The 16229-nt window shown below is 36.4% G+C and overlaps 1 protein-coding gene across 3 annotated transcripts in view; it reads right to left on the bottom strand.

Annotated features, from left to right (window-relative positions):
* Positions 1-16229, bottom strand: part of KIF6 (kinesin family member 6) — a 358750-nt gene that overhangs the window by 236658 nt on the left and 105863 nt on the right. For all 3 annotated transcript variants that reach the window (XM_076003384.1, XM_012778297.3, XM_076003385.1), the window contains one exon: positions 11854-11983. In XM_076003384.1, coding sequence (XP_075859499.1) covers positions 11854-11983 — 130 coding nt within the window. The remainder of the gene's footprint in view (positions 1-11853; positions 11984-16229) is intronic.

Raw genomic sequence — 16229 nt, 5'->3', positions numbered from 1 at the left:
CCGTGGAGTCTCCCGGGGTCTCAGGTACCCCTCCTTCCGGCCCTTGTCCGCTGTATGCTTGTTTTCTTGCTTCTTTCCTCTAATTTCTGCTAGAATCTGTCTTTTCTGCAGAGACACTCTGTCTGACGGTGTTATTCATCCGCCATCTTCTGAAAGTTTTCTAGGTTGATATCTCAGCCGTTCAGGTTAAACCTCACCCTTAAATAAGGATTATCTAATCCTTCCCCCACTGGTTAAGTGATTCCTTAGATAGCTCTTCCCATATTAAATGGATTGAATTAGGAGGCCCACTATGTCCTTGATATTCTGTCACTCAGCCTGGAAAAGTGAGGCCTGACCAAACCTAGTGGTTTAGCACATGACCCTATACACACCTAACTCAATCTTTTCTGGAGTTGTTTTAGAATACACTGCTTAACAGCAAAATATTTCTAATTGGATATCCCTCTATTGAAATTAATGACCTAAGCATCTCATTTTCCTTTCTGACGTCTCTCTCTCTCTTTTTGTTTTTTGTTTTGTTGTTGGTGGTGGTCTTTTGTTTGTCTTTTAGAAACAGGATCTTGGTCTGTTGCTCAGGCTGGAGCACAGTGGCATGATCATATCTCACCACACCTTGAACTCCAGAGCTCAAGTGATCCTCCCATCAGGTAGGACTATATAGGTGCATGCCACCACGCTTGGCTAATTTTCAAAACTTTATGTAGAGATGGGGTCTTGCTGTGTTGCCCAGGCAGGTCTCAAACTCTTGGGCTCTAGTGGTCAACCTGCCTCGGCCTCCCTAAGTGCTGGGCTTACAGTGACTTTTCTCTTTATGAGACACCTGGCATTTTGAAAAGTAATCAAAAACAATTTTCTCAGTTGCAGGATCCTAGGTCCTTTCCTTATCCAGAATATTGTCAGAGTAGTTTTGTACAAGAGAAATTGGGCATACTAGTTTTGTTTCGAATTTAAAAACAAAATTTAGAGTGATCTGGAACATATAATAAGAATGTTTTAATAATTATGATAAGAATAGCCTAATATGTTTTATTATCTATCCCAAATAACAAGTCTAGAATAAATTTGATAGTATTTTTATTTTAACATTCTCAAAGATCTCTTAGCTGACTTAATTCTAGGAAAACTGAATGTTAGAATTAGTGATGCCTCAGTTGATACTTCCTTTGTTGAATGTCAGGATTCAGAAGATTGCTTCCCATTTGGGTCATTTCTCCAGGATTTGGCAAATCAAAGTCATACATATTTATATCAAAATCTTAGTCTGCTAAATGGTGGCATATTGAGAAGGAATTTCACCCAGAATCTTTAATTGGAATCACATTCAATTACCATCCCTGCTTATCATCCTTGAACTGGATATCATCATATCACCCACCAGCATAAAGGTTTACTTTGTGAACAATGAAAACTAAATAACCCCAGATGTCTTCCCCCTCACATTCATTTTTACTTAACTGAAAGAAACTATATGTAGTCCTCAAAAGCAATAAGTAACTTATCACAGTTGTCTAGCATATCCATTTTCCATCATTTAAATTGAGTTTTAAGTTTTTTTTCCTCTTTTCACTTTCTTTTAAATTTCAGTCTGGCTTAAAATTTTTCAAGTCTAACCACTCACATTGCCAGAATAATAATATGGGGTTATGAGCTAATAATATGGGCTAACAATCTTGAGAATTTATAGCAGTTTATTCAAACCATCTTTAGGGAAAAATCTTTTTTACACACATACTACATACCTCGAGATTATAGGTAAGCTGAAAATACCCTTTACTATCCTGTGTATAGAAACTAGGACACAGGCAGTGATAACATACCAAGCAAAATTCAGATACACGTTTGTAAAATGTTCTTGTGAAAGAAATTCATCCTGTCAAACTTGTGACAGCTCTCAGTGGGATATTTGAGCATGGGAATCAAGATCAGCAACAGGCAAAATTTGAGAACAATGTCATTCAGAATGGAGATGCTAACGGAAGAACCCTGAAGCACAGATGTCTAGTATTAGGTATATTATTTTACCCTATTTTATAGTCCAATAACATTTTTTCCACATTTTAAAGATTCTGTAGTTCTCTCCCTGGCCATGAAGATTTCTTGCTGTTAAAGTTGGCAAGACTCCAAATGGCAGACCCCAAACATAATCGATTTACATATTAAAGTTTTTTGGGGGACTAATAAGATCCCTCCCTGTCTCCTCCCTCCTAGCTTGAAAACAATGCAAGAAACAGACAGAAGTCCACCTGCTAAAAAAATGAAAATACCTACCAGCCTTATGGCAAGAAGGACAGCCTCTGTATTTAAAATGAAACCCCACATCAACTTCCTACCAGTTTCCTCCAAGTGTACTCTTGATTTGTAGGATAAGCTACGAGCAATGTATCTGAGTTATTATCTCAGTTTCTTGCAGAAATAGTTTTACTCCCCCGATCAAGCTCTCGAACCTCCTGCCTTCTCCTGCTAGCAAGTCCTGCCTACAGATTGTAGTGGCTTCCCGCTGTTGGTGAACTCAGTGTTATCTCACTGTCCCATTTGGCTTCTCAGATTCTTCCCACCTATGCATTAAAATTACCTGCATTGAATTTCCTCTGTTTTATGTAGTCAGATTGTTTTGTTTTCCTGGTTGGATCTTCATTGATACACTCAGCTATGATTTAATACATGTTTGCAGAAAGCATGTGATACTGATAGAAGTATAAAGTCTTTGTATTATTTTTCAAAGTTATAGGCAAGACATTACCCATCTTGTCACACAAGATCCCTTAAACAAATATGTATACATTTTACCTATGCTTCGATGCGTGGAAGTTTGCTCTACGAAAAACAAAAACTATATAACCCAAGATGGCAAAATGTTTCTTCTGTTTTTATTTGTCTCCCAAAGAATCATTGCTAAATTTTGCCATCAGTAATAATAATTAACTTATCCCAGTTGTCTATCAGACTCTTCTTTCTTCTTTTAAATTGAGCTTACCTTTTGAAATGTTTTTTTTTCTCTTTAACATTTTCCTCCACATTTATATATGTTTTAATGTTGTAAATTGCTTCAAACCCTTTTGGAAAATAGATGACATGTATCAAACTAATATGGTTTTTTTTTACTGAAAAAAAAAAAAAGCCATGTTCCTTACATCTGAATTTTATGAAGGAATAATGAGTTATTATTTTGTAAAAAGGATACATACTCATTATAGTCATGAAGATAAACCAAGTTATATACTATAGTAGTGACTTAACAAATAGCACCATAATCTTAGAGGCTTAAAATTATAAAGGTTTCTACCTTGCTCACATTATTTACCCAACAGGGCTGAGTGGCAGCTGTGCTCCACGTACTTGACACTCAGATGCTAAGGCTGGGGGAGGCACTGACGTCTTGTGGGGTCACCATCCCAACAGGACGCTCTGCGTTTGCCACAACAGAGCAGAGAGATTAAGGAGAACTGCAGACCCCTTCTTAAAGGCTTCAACCCAAAAGTCACCGTCACTTCCACTCACGTGCCATTGGCTAGAACAAGTCACGTGAACACTCTTACCCTCCAGGAATCATGTGCTAGAAGAAATAAACTAGAGGTTCTGGGGGACACTGGTAATCTCTACCGCACTCACTATTTTCAAAGTCCGAACATCACAAAAAGGAGCAAAGATGAAAGTGAAAATCTCCCAGTCGAAAATGACAATGTTCTGGGAGAATGATACGCCCTTTTGCTAGGTTTCACTACGTGCCTTGGAACTTAAACAAATGCCGCTTCCCAGCAAATCCATACGCTTTAAGCCTTCATTTACTTTTTGTTTGTGAAAAATGTTCGTAGCATCACCTCTTATATTTTCAGTGAGGTTCTGGGACTTGTCTACCTTTATGCCTTTGATGCCAAAAAAGAAATGCTTCAAAGTGTATACTATAAAAAAAAAGACGATGTTAACGTTTGGTAAATACTGTTTAAACCTTTCTTTACACACACACATTATATGTATACATTTATACATATATATATATTTATTTATGTATATACATACATACATACATGTAAGAACAGATAGAAGTAATTTTACCAAAACAGACGCACACCACCTAGATCATTATTAACTTAACATTATTAAATTAAATTTTGCTTTTATTTATTTAGAAAGAGTCTCGCTTGGTTGCCTGGGCTAGTGTACAGTGGTGTTGTCATAGCTCACCGAAATCTCAAACTCCTGGCCTCAAGCAGTATTTCTGCCTCAGCCTCTCAAATAGTTGGGACTACAGGCGTGCGCCACCATGCCTGGCTAATTTCTGTATTTTTTGTAGCGATACGGTCTTGCTATGTTGCTCAGGCTGGTCTGCAACTCCTGGCCTCAAATGATCCTCCTGCCTCGGCCTACCAAATTGTTAGGATTACAGGCGTGAGCCACTGCGCCCAGCCTATTTCAGTTTACTAGAAGAAAAAAGAAATGCGTAAAACTAAAAGATTATATGCGCTTTAGAAATATATGTTTCTTCATGGATGTACATTTTTCTAAAAAGATCTCTTTAGATTTAAGAAAAAACTCATGGAAAACATTAAGAGACTTAGGTCATTATGTTTTTTAACCGTAAGGTTGACATTATTTATAGTAGATAGTATATATATTCTAAACAGTATATAGACAGTATTCATGTTTTGCTATGAAATATAAGAAAAATAGCTCACTTACAAAACCTCTTCTAGGTCTAAATTTTTGTTAGATCAATTATCATGTTTATATTTTCAAGGTTTATAATATTTGACTTACACAGTTGCTTAGTTTTATGTCTACATTTAAATAAATTCAATGCTTCCCACTAGTCCTTTTATAAAGCTTCTTAGTTCCTGAGTTCTTTATTTTAATTTATTTCTTAATTAGTTAGACTGCATTGTCAAGCAATTTTAAAAAAAGATACCTGGGTACTTTTTTGCTCTGAATTCACATGTACTTAAAAATATTTGCCTGCTGCTTTTGTTTTTTGTTTTGTTTTGTTTTGTTTTTACAAACAACTTGACAATTTGGCTGAGTATAAAATAATTGGGATACATAATATCATTTTAATTTATTTATTTGTTATAGAGACAGGGGTCTTACTCTGTTGCCCAGGCTGGAGTGCAGTGGCACAATCACAGCTCACTGCAACCTCGAACTCCTGGGCTCAAGCAACCCTTGTGCCTCAGCTTCCCAAGTTGCAAGGACTACAAGCATGAGTCATTGTGCTCGGCTCCACACATATCCTTGCTTCAGAACTTGTTCCACTGTCTGTCTTCTGGCACTGAATGTTGCTGTGGGAAAGTCTAAGAACAACCTATTTTATTTTCAGTCATAGTGGACTTGTATTTTCTGCCCATAAGGTTATTTCTTTAGCTTTGGCATTTAGTAATTTCAATAGAGGATGTCTTAGAGTTGAGCTCTTTCAATTTTTTTCTTTGACACATGTTTTTCTTCATCTGCAGATTCAAGTAATTTCAAATTTCAGGAAACTCTTCTCTCTATCCATATTTTTTGTTATCTTTTTCTTTTCTTCTTCAGGGTTTCTAATTACATATAATTGGATGTTCCTTTGTCTCTCTTGCTAGATATCACATTCTCCCATTATTTTTTTATGTCCTTAGTTATTTTTCAGCCACATTTCTTCCTTTTCTTTTTCCTCCTCCTCCTCCACATTCTCTTACTCTTCTTCTTCCTCCTGTTTTTGCTTCTAATGGCACTTTCATCTCTTTAGTGGATTTATTTTTCTCTTTCATTTCTTTTCTGAGTTCAAGTTTGCTTTTCATTGTCTTCTCCTATAATCTTTTTCTTCGAACCCTTCTATTAATATAATTTTGAACTATTTTTTAAAACAAAGATTATATTTAAATAACATATATAAGATTATGAGGAACATGCCCTCTGCTCTATGATGTAATCAGCCTTCAGATATATGTTTCTTAGGCCTGACTCCTATGATATATATGAATAGGTCTTGGGCTGTTTTTATCCTGATAATTTTATCTTTAAACCAAACTACAATATGTCTTTCCTAAAGAGAAGCAGGGGATGGGCGAGGAAATATTCATATTAGGTTTGTGTCCTGAATACTCTTACATTATATCTGTTATGCCCTTAGCTTTGAGAGCATAAACTTTCCTCAATATTTTGCATGAATAGGTCTGGGATGGCTCAAAATAAAGCTCCATAAATCACAAACTCACCAAAGGCCATCCTTCTTGGCATGAGCCTAGATCACTGATCATAAAAATGGCCTGTATTTAAGGTCTCTTCTTCAGATCCACCTTCTATATTATAGAATGAATACCTATATATTATTTCCAGATTCTTCTCCCATACTTGCTTATGCACTTAGATCTCATCACTCTAACCAAAAGATCATTGGATTTGCATTTGAGAATTGTGACCCTTTCTCCAAGGGAAACTCTATCCTGCCTGAGGTGGGAGGACTTATGTGTTGGCTCTCAGCACCCTCTCTCACCATAATTCAACTTCATAGTATTTGGCAGGTTTACTCATCGTTTGAGGTTATGGCTATTTCCTTGTTTCACTGGAGATGGCTTTTTCCCCCCTCTATTTTTCTTTTCTTGTTGCTGTTGGTGAATTTCAATAACAGAGAATATAGTAAAAATGACTTTCTTATGCTATGTTTGATTAGAGATAAGAATTTTAAAGATCAGAAGAAACTCTGGGACTGAATTTTTATAGCCAAAAAGACTGTGTTCCTCTAGTAATGTATATAGAGTATATACATCTTAAAATTCTAATAACAGCTGTTACCATACTTCATTTATTTTAATCAATGTTTTAGATCAAAACTTATGGTTCAGATAATACCACTAAATCAGGTTAGATGAGAGCAGAATGTAAACTATGTTATAACACAGAAACATTATTGAAAGAACACTGCATGTTTTTCATATATCTCATATATAAAATATGAGAAAGAGAAACAAATGCCTGGCATATAGTAAGTGCTCAAAATGTATTAATAAGTTTCCTTTTTTTCTATACCTGGTAGGTAGACACAATAGGTAGGAGAAGAGGTTAGAATTGTCAACACATCTTTCGCTAAGGCTTCTAGCTGCCTGTTGGGACCTAATAACAAGAAAATACTATTCTTATTTTAATAAGATCAGAGCCTCTAACAAGACTCACAAATCTTATAATAAACCCGCTAATTATATACAACTAATATGCATTTCAAACAAAAGTTTGTGAGAATGTGTTAGCGTTCTTTTAACAGCTCAGTGAAACATAATTTTGGAACACTAATTACAACCCAGATTCTCTTGTTTTCCACATATACCACACAAGGAGATCGGGGATTAGAGAGGTATTAACAAACACAATCACACAGTGAAGCTTCTCTTTCCTTCCTGTGCTATCCTCATGTTATTAGACAAGATGTATAACAACAGCTGTTCCTATAACTCTGGCATAAACCCACTAACCCCCACTCACACCCTATCTCCCAAAGTCGTTGCACTTCCACGAGGTCATACAACTTACTCCAAAAGTTTGAGAATGTTCAAAGCCTGAGAGCTTACAAAGCACATCAGCACGACTCAGCTAAATCTATCACAGATGCTCCTTGACTTAACGATGAGGTTATGTCCTAATAAACCCACCGTAAATTGAAAATATACCTTACATATATATATAAAATAAATATTTAAATAACATTTTTATCAACAGAGGTTATTTCTAGCATAAGGATTCAAAATGAACCCTGATTTTTTTTATTCATTCAGCATAGCTTTTTTTCAAGATTCAAGTAAAATCTCCATGCTCAAGAAACCTCTGAGATGATATACTCCTCACCACACAAAAGGGTAAGAATGTGAGGTGATGAATATGTTAATTAGCTTGATTTGATTATTCCATAGTATATTCATAAATCATAACATTACTCAGTCCCTTGTAAATATATACAACTATAAATTTGTCAATTTACAATTTAAAATAAATAAGTCAATTAAAAAACGATTCTCTCTAACCTGAAGATAACCAATCTTTTCCATGCCCTAGGTCAAAATGGGAACAAGGCAGTGCAGGTCATTGGGCATCCAATTTCAATACAAAATAAAAAAACATTTTCTAACAATTAGAATTATTCATCAGTGAACACCTGCATTTCTAAGCATGACATCAAAAGCAGAAAGCATAAAAGAGAAAGATTGATTTGATTGTATGAAAAGAAACCAAAAGAAATGAAAACTAAAATAAAATTTATAAAATGGGAAAATATTTGCTAAATATACAACAAAAACAAAAAGTTATTATCTTTCGTGTTCATTCATTCAATAATTATTTACTGAGAACCTACTAAATATGAGGCTCTGTTTCTAGGTGCATGGATATTGGGCGAACAAGACAAGAGTTCCAACTATCAATCACCAAATCAATCAGACCTATCTTAATACTTCAAAAGAAAAACAAATAGAAGACATAAGTAAGAACAGAAATGCAAATGGTCAATAAAGAGATAAAAAAATTGGTAATCAAAAGTACACATTAAAATAAGGGTTTTTTTGCCTACCAGTTTGGCAGAACTTTCAAATTTTATGGTGTTGACAAGGGTGCAGAATATGGACCTGCTCATGTACTTCCCTGGGAGTGGGTTTCAACCAGCCTTCTTAATGAGAAAGCCCGAACTGCTCCCAACTTTAGCCTGAAAACATACACAATGCTGACATGCACATTTCTAAACCCCAATGCAGAGATTCTGAATCCATCAACCAGAAATGGGATCTAAGAAACTGCATCTACTAACTACCACGGGGTAATCTAATTCAGGTTACCCTAGCACCTAGGACCATTCCTAGGCACAGAGAGCCCTAGTGGCCTAGACCATGGGTGGGACCATGCCATCAAGTTAGGAGGCAAATGGTCCTATCAGTGGGACTGTGCATATGCTGACAATCAAATGCAGAATGTTTTGTCCAATTAGATTTGACTAATTGATAGAAATATTTCAACTATAAGGCAAAAAAGTATCAAGTCGTACTCACTACTGGTAGACTTTGATACTGGACACACACAGTTCAGCTTTCACAGTATTTATTCTCTTTGGCCCAGAAATAAAACTAAAAAAAAAAAAAAAATTTGCCCTATGGGCATAATCAGGTTTTATTCAAAACACTGTTAAGATTGTAGAAATTATTTAGGAGTTCTAAATAAAAAAGATGAAAATGCAGCTACTCTTAACTTTTCCTTAAAACGCTGGCTATGGGTAAAGAACATGAAAGAAGAGAGCACTCGACTTTGTGTCCCACATATTTAGACTTTGTTTTGCAAATGTTTTCTGGTTGCTATGGCGACTTCTGGGTTTCTCCGTGTAAATGGGAAGTTGGAAACTTCATATTTTTTTTTAAAAATGATTAGTTTGTTCTTTTATCCTGGTGAGCTTGCTCTGTGCTGACAGATTACATTGTGACAGCTAGGTTGTAATCCAAAACATGCTTTGCTAGAGACTGTGAATAATAAATAATTTCCAGGGCTTGACAGTTACTCTTCATTCATGTTTTTATGTGTTTGCTTTCAGTGAACTCAAAAGATAAACTAAGGGGCTAAATACTTGGTATACTTTCAAAAATAATTCAGAGACACATCCCTACTTGAAAGATTTGACAGGTGTCAATTTGATGATTGTACTCATGGAATGTGACAAGAGGAAAGAACACAAACTTCCAAATCAGTAAGGTGTGGCGCTGAGTTCCAGCTCCACCACTCCTTGTGTGTGAGGCCTTGGGCAGGGAGCCCAACTCTCCGAGCTTCAGTTTCTACCTATACAATAAGAATCAAAAGTAATATGTACAACTTAATATCTACAACAATGAGAATTCTATTAAGCAGGCTCTCGATATAACACAGTAACTATTACTACCAAAGAAAAAAATAAAAGCAAGCACAGAAACATCCCAGACCTATTAGATTTGGTTTTGAAAACACAGGCTTCCCACAAGAAAAAGAGACTAAATTAAACCAAAACGCACAACCAGAATTATTAGGATGGGACTTCTTCAGGTTTCAGCTATTCATAATACTACTATCAGACCCTCATCAGGAAGTATCAGGAAAAGACAGTTGGAATTTTGTGACGTGGTAAAACATGGCTGGCAAACTTGGCAAAAGAAGTTTCTGGAAACTTAATGAAACAACAGACTGAGACTATGCAGTCAGCTCAAGCTAATGTATAACTTTGAAACATCAGATGGCCAAGCTTTTAAGCTACTGGAGGTCACGGTGAAACAGGTCAGGAGCTTTCCATAACCCATTCGAGATGAGGGAAAGTAACTGGCAAGGAAGAGGCCTGTGTTTCTCTAGGGATGAGTCACCTCTGATGGAAGGTTAGTTAGCACTGAGGTGGGGGCAGGTTCCTCCATCTGTTTTCCAACAGCATTTGTGAATCTATCTTTTCTCTTTTTGTATCCGTTGGTGGGCAGGACCCATCCATATTCTGTATCTCTTGGTTTTCTGTTTATTAAACGGTGTACAGAGGAACAGGATTTAGTGGAGTATGTTAAGTCCTTTGTTATTGCATGTCCTAATTCTTAATTGGCCTTCATTCCTTAATCCTCAATTATTATACAAGAAAGAGCATCACAGATGATCCCGTGGGCAAAATATTGAAGCACTGAGCACAAATGCAAAATATTTTAAAGCATAACAAGATATTCTAAAATTTGAAACTATGTAAACTTTCTTCAAAATAACCATAAATCCATATATGTGGCACATAAACTCAACCTACATGTTAGTCGGTCTATTGAAAAGTATTGAAGCAGAACTGGTAAGCAATAGCAATAACAAAAACTAAGGCCTCTAAACAATAGCAGATGTCAACACTGTGCTTTCACTATCTGACTTTGGTTTTAATTACATCTAAGGCAGTACATTCCAGAGGGCAGACGTGAGGCTGAAAAAAGGTCACTTGATGGAGATTTTTCTCAGCTTACTGTCCACACCTTGTTATCGGAGACAAGGTGAAACACAGAACTCTAGGAATGTGATTTAAAAAAGAAAGTGCCAGTAATAAACAGTATGCTGTTCACTTGGGGAACTAAGTGTTCCCACACTACAACTACCACCATCACCACTACCACCCCCTTCCTTTCACCCCAGTGTCGCTGAATGAGTACTTCATGACCCTTCACCTCCGATCAGAAACCAGTTAAGGTTTGGGCCCCTGACCAAGCTGGGTCAATCCTGGCTCCTACATAATGTTCCCAGATAAAATATAGGAACTCAGTTAAACTGGAATGTTAGATTAACAATGAATAATTTTTAGTATAAGTTTGTCTCAAATATGGCACTGAGACATACTTATGCTACACACTATGGTGGTGTTCTCAGATCTGCCAATAATAGCTGCAAATGCATAGAGTACTTTCTGTGTTCAATGCATTGTTCCAAATGCCTTATACATATTAAGTCACTAACCAATAAAACTATGTGGGAATGCAAATATATGCCAATATATGGATGATTTGAGGTTAGGAAGACTGAACTGTGTATTTTTAAATTTCAGGAATTATGCAAAACTTCTCATAACTAAGACACTTAGTGAGCTGTCATTGACTAGCTACAAATCGATTTACATAAAATTGAAAAATATAAAAATAAAAACTAAAAGGCAGATGATATAGTAAAGTAGAAAAAGCAATGGGTTGAGAATCCGGAGGTCTAGATTTCAGTCCCTGCTCAGTGACTGTTAATAGCTGGGTGACCTTGGGAAAGCATCCTCACTTCTCTATATCTAGGGTTCCTAACATGAGATTTGGAAAAGATTGGATTTATGGTCATTGCTGCCCCTTCAATTATATCTTATAATATCGGAAAATCAGCTTGCAGAGAAAAGATCATTACCTCTGCAATCATTCTGTTGGTGTCTCCTAAAAATAGCAAATTTAGAGCTTCTTCCTCCGTGGTTGCCTGATGAAGAGACAGGTTTTTTAGGTGAATGTTCTGTTCAGGGTCCTCCAATATTGTCACTCTCCTAGGGAAATGAAAAACAAGAAAACAACACATTGTTGAAAATGAAAGGAACTTGAAGTCTTCCCTACAGGCTTATTTTTAAAAAGCTATATAGTATGACGTCTTGAACTTATAAAACTGAATAACACACAAGACACCAGACAGCACTGGATTAGCATCAAACACTGACATTCCCTTGACAGTCCTATCAGATAGCTTTGGGGCTGAAAAATTTATTATAAGCTCCTGATTTAAAGCCACCTGTCACTGTAATCATCAGATCACTAAATTATCTTAAAATGCATATTCTTCCTGAATCAAAAATGCAAACAGATAATAATTTTCTATCTATATATCACAAAACTAAGCCATATTGGTTTTTTTCTGTGCCATAATTCAGTTTCTTACATAAGTAATGTGCTAATCCTTTTGTTAAATTTTATATCATTTTCAATCTACATGACATTTCAAACTGGTTAGCTCATCAACTTAAACATGAGGAAAATCGAGGCATCTGGCATCCCTCTAGGAGTTATTCCCATGTCTACTTTTCTCTTCAAGGTAAGTAAAAAATTCTCAAGAAGTCTTACAATAAAGATTTAGTCTGTCCTTATTATTTTAATGTCTGTCAAATCTGTTTCTTGATCCTTTTTCCTTTACAACAAACCTTTTCCTTCCATTACATCCTTTTAGTCAGACTGAGACCTGGAATTACACTCATCTATTACAACCACCTTAATGAGCATCCTGGTGCCAACATTATTTCCTCCCAGGTGAGTCCTAACCCTGTTTCCAGAGTTGGCTTGTCAATATTCTCCTTAAAGTCCTTGCAGGACTTTCTGCAACCGAACAAAACTTGGCCAGACTCCTCATATTCTGCTTCAAAGGCCTACAGATTTGAGCCATAAAGTTACTAAAGAGGATTCCCCTTTGCCTATGGAGTTTTGCCTTCTTGATTTTCTTAAGAACTGTTAAGGAAAGAAAATCTTGCCATTCACAAGTATTGCCAAGGAGTATTTCCAGGTAGCTTCACTTGCTTAAAACATTTAGGATTGATGCTGTTAAGTAAAAGTTGACATCATCCAGCACTTTTTTTTCTTTAAAATGATACTAGCAAATAGACATGCATCATTTTTTATTCATAAAAACTTATTTAGAATACATTAAAAATGAAGATTTTGCAAATACCATAATATTTTCATCCTCTCTTATAAGGAAGTTATATGGACTTTCATATGTAATTTGTGGGCACTTAAAATACTAATCGCAGGAAGAAAATGTAGCCCTACCAGCACATCTGTGACCAATATGTCACTAATAACGTACTCCTTTGCCAAGTTTTAGACTCCTTTTCATCTCCTTCAACAATACCAGCAAAGATGGAAAAAGATCTCTTCTCTTAATGAAAACAAATGTAATTTATTTAGTTTTCAATAAGACTCTTAAGTGAGCTTACTAAAAATGCTTAAGAGTTCAAAAATACTTGGAAAAGATGAAGGCATTTTTAATTGAAATGAATGAGTTGTATTCTATTTTTAGGAACCTCCTTTATTTCTTAAACTTTATTTCCCTGCTGATTTTTCTGAAGCACTCAAGAAAGTTTAACTAAATGAAGCCCCTAAGGACACAGAAGTCACAATTCTTCCTAAATCCACGGACTCTAGGGCTTACAGGTGAAAGAAGTAATACTAGAAGATAAAGTAATGAAATAAATGACATGGTATATTAAAGGTGAGAACAGAAGACAGTTCTGCCTTTCTCAGCATGAAGTCGAAAACCAATTCTCCAACTCTGAGGCAAAGTCACCTACAATACATGTTGCAAGCCCAAGACTGCTAGGATACTTTTCCTGTGCAAGTTCAGAAATGGCAGTGGTGAAGTAGCAGGAAAGGATTCAAAGCAGCATGCACACACTCAGTGGGCACCAAATGTATGCCAGGCACCTATATTATTTCATTTAATCTGGTTGCTCTCAAAAGGAACTACCTCTGGACACACACACACACACACACACACACACACACACACACACAAAAAAAAAAAAAAAAAAAAAAACCACTGGTGCCAGGTCCCCTTCTAAGGATTGGCCCAGGCAGGGTCTAGGTGGGATTAGAATTTGTAAAAGCAGCAGGTGATTCCAGTTTGCAGCCAGGGCTAAAAGCCACTGACTTCATCTTTAATAACCCTTCAACATAAACAAATGAAAAGGAGGTTTCAGGTTTTCTTATCTTTACTTTCCACCCAGTTCCAATCCATGCCCAAAGGGGAAAGTTACTCATCTTATTGGTTGTATCTGAAGACACTCATGAGTCACATCTACTAATAGGCAAGGTCCCTGTGAATTAAAAACAAAAACAAAACTGTCCTTCCATAGGAATTTTCTTTTCTACCTCCCTGTACATGCAGCTGATAGGTAAACTAAGCTGTGCAACATTGACTACAACAATAACTAATATTCAATTGGGGATTATGGATCTACCTAAACATCCATAGGGCTTATATCACTGCTGAATCAAAAAATGTAAGTGATAGTAAGGACACATTACACATATATCTCTCACCATTACTTCATTGAAATAGGGAATGCAGAAAACAAACAAGTATGGACTTCTAAGCATGCTCATTTATTAGATAATCTATATGGGTCACTGATTTAGAATTATATTTACATGGAATAATTACAAGGATAAGGTAGAAAGCATTTGTTAAATGTCATCAATGGTGTTTGGCTGTGCTACTGTTTTTTTCTAAATCAGTCAGAGCCTTTGATCTCCAATGTGGCTACTTCAGAACTATTATACTTCTAAATTTACTTCCAGGTGCTTGTCCAGCTTTGTCACTTTGATCAAAATACAATTTGCACATGCCTTCAGTTTTTCTTTGTAGAACTTTCAGTTGTCTTTCATAACCCATACCTAAGCATTTCTCTGACTCATTTCTGGTGTCATGTGCTCTATTTGCTGATGTTTTTGTCCATGGAGGTTTTCAAAATATAAAAAAGGCAGGTTGGTGTCCAAATGACTTTGGCTTCTTTCATGGCTCTCTTCCTGCTTAGGGCTCATTTGTGGGCACCCTATAAAAGGCTCTACCTTTGGCATCCTTCTTGGAATCTTTGAGGTGTAATCTTCTCTCACCAATTAGGGTCTCTCTTGCCAGTTCTGCTGAGATTCTTTTCGGTTTCTGCGCCATCCCTTGGGCATGAGGCTTTTGACTTTCCACTACTGTTCTACCTTCCCTCACTGAAAGTCCTGTTTGCACTAAGTCTTGCAGCCATTGTGTCAGTAGATGGTGCATAAAAGCCCAACCTGAGCCATGCCATGGTTACTACCTCTTACTAGGAGAGCTAATTGAGGAGTGACAATGTTTTAAATTCTACTCCCAGTGAAATGGTTTTCCAAAGTTGAGGGAAATGAGGACCATTAGCAAATGCTTCTTATCAAGTTGGTTCCTTCCCTGGTTCGTTCTCTCTCTCTCTCTCTCCCTCCCCCCCACCTCCCCCCACACACATATACACATACACACACACCCCAATAGCTATTTCCTGAATCCTTAGTCCACCACTTGGTTCTGACTATAATTTTCATGGGTTTGAAAGAGGGCTTTATTAGAGTTTCTTAAATAAACATTCTAATTCCAAGATGGAAACCCCCCAAACTATTTATTTGATTCTTTTTGAACAGGCCTGTGAATAGTTTTCCCTACAAAATGTTTCTAAAATGTTTAGATTTCAAACAAAAATTCACTGATAGCCTTAACTTGGATACCTAAGTGGAAAAGTTCTGCTAAGTATACTGGGCCTGCTTAATGATGGGGAAGAAGCAAGTTTTGTGTTTTCTCTGTAAACAGAGAATCTTTTCCATTTGGCTAAGTAGTTGGAATTTGTAGGCTCTTTTTAACTGACTGGAAGACATACAAAGAGCAATAGCCAAACTCTTATTCTCAATAATAGAAGCCATCAATGAAAGAACCCTCTCTACCCCATACCCTACCAACTTGCTGAACAGGAACTTTCCAGAAGTTACTGCAATGAATATGGCTGCTCATTTTCATTGTATAGATACATGTTCCACAGTGATTTCTACTTTTCGTCTACTTGCAAATGTCCTATATGATTGTGCAGGACGTGCAGTACACAATGGCACCGTGTCCAAGGGGGTGCCATTCACATCACGGGTTTGTATATTTATTATGACAAGTGTCTGCTAGAAGGCAGCAAAATGTCTTCTAACAAAATCGGCATATTGCTACAACTTTCCAACGGATTGTTG

The sequence above is a fragment of the Microcebus murinus genome, chromosome 5 (genome assembly GCF_040939455.1).
Source record: "Microcebus murinus isolate Inina chromosome 5, M.murinus_Inina_mat1.0, whole genome shotgun sequence".
In the NCBI taxonomy this organism is placed as follows: Eukaryota; Metazoa; Chordata; class Mammalia; order Primates; family Cheirogaleidae; genus Microcebus; species Microcebus murinus.
This window is presented reverse-complemented; position numbering and strand designations above follow the sequence as displayed.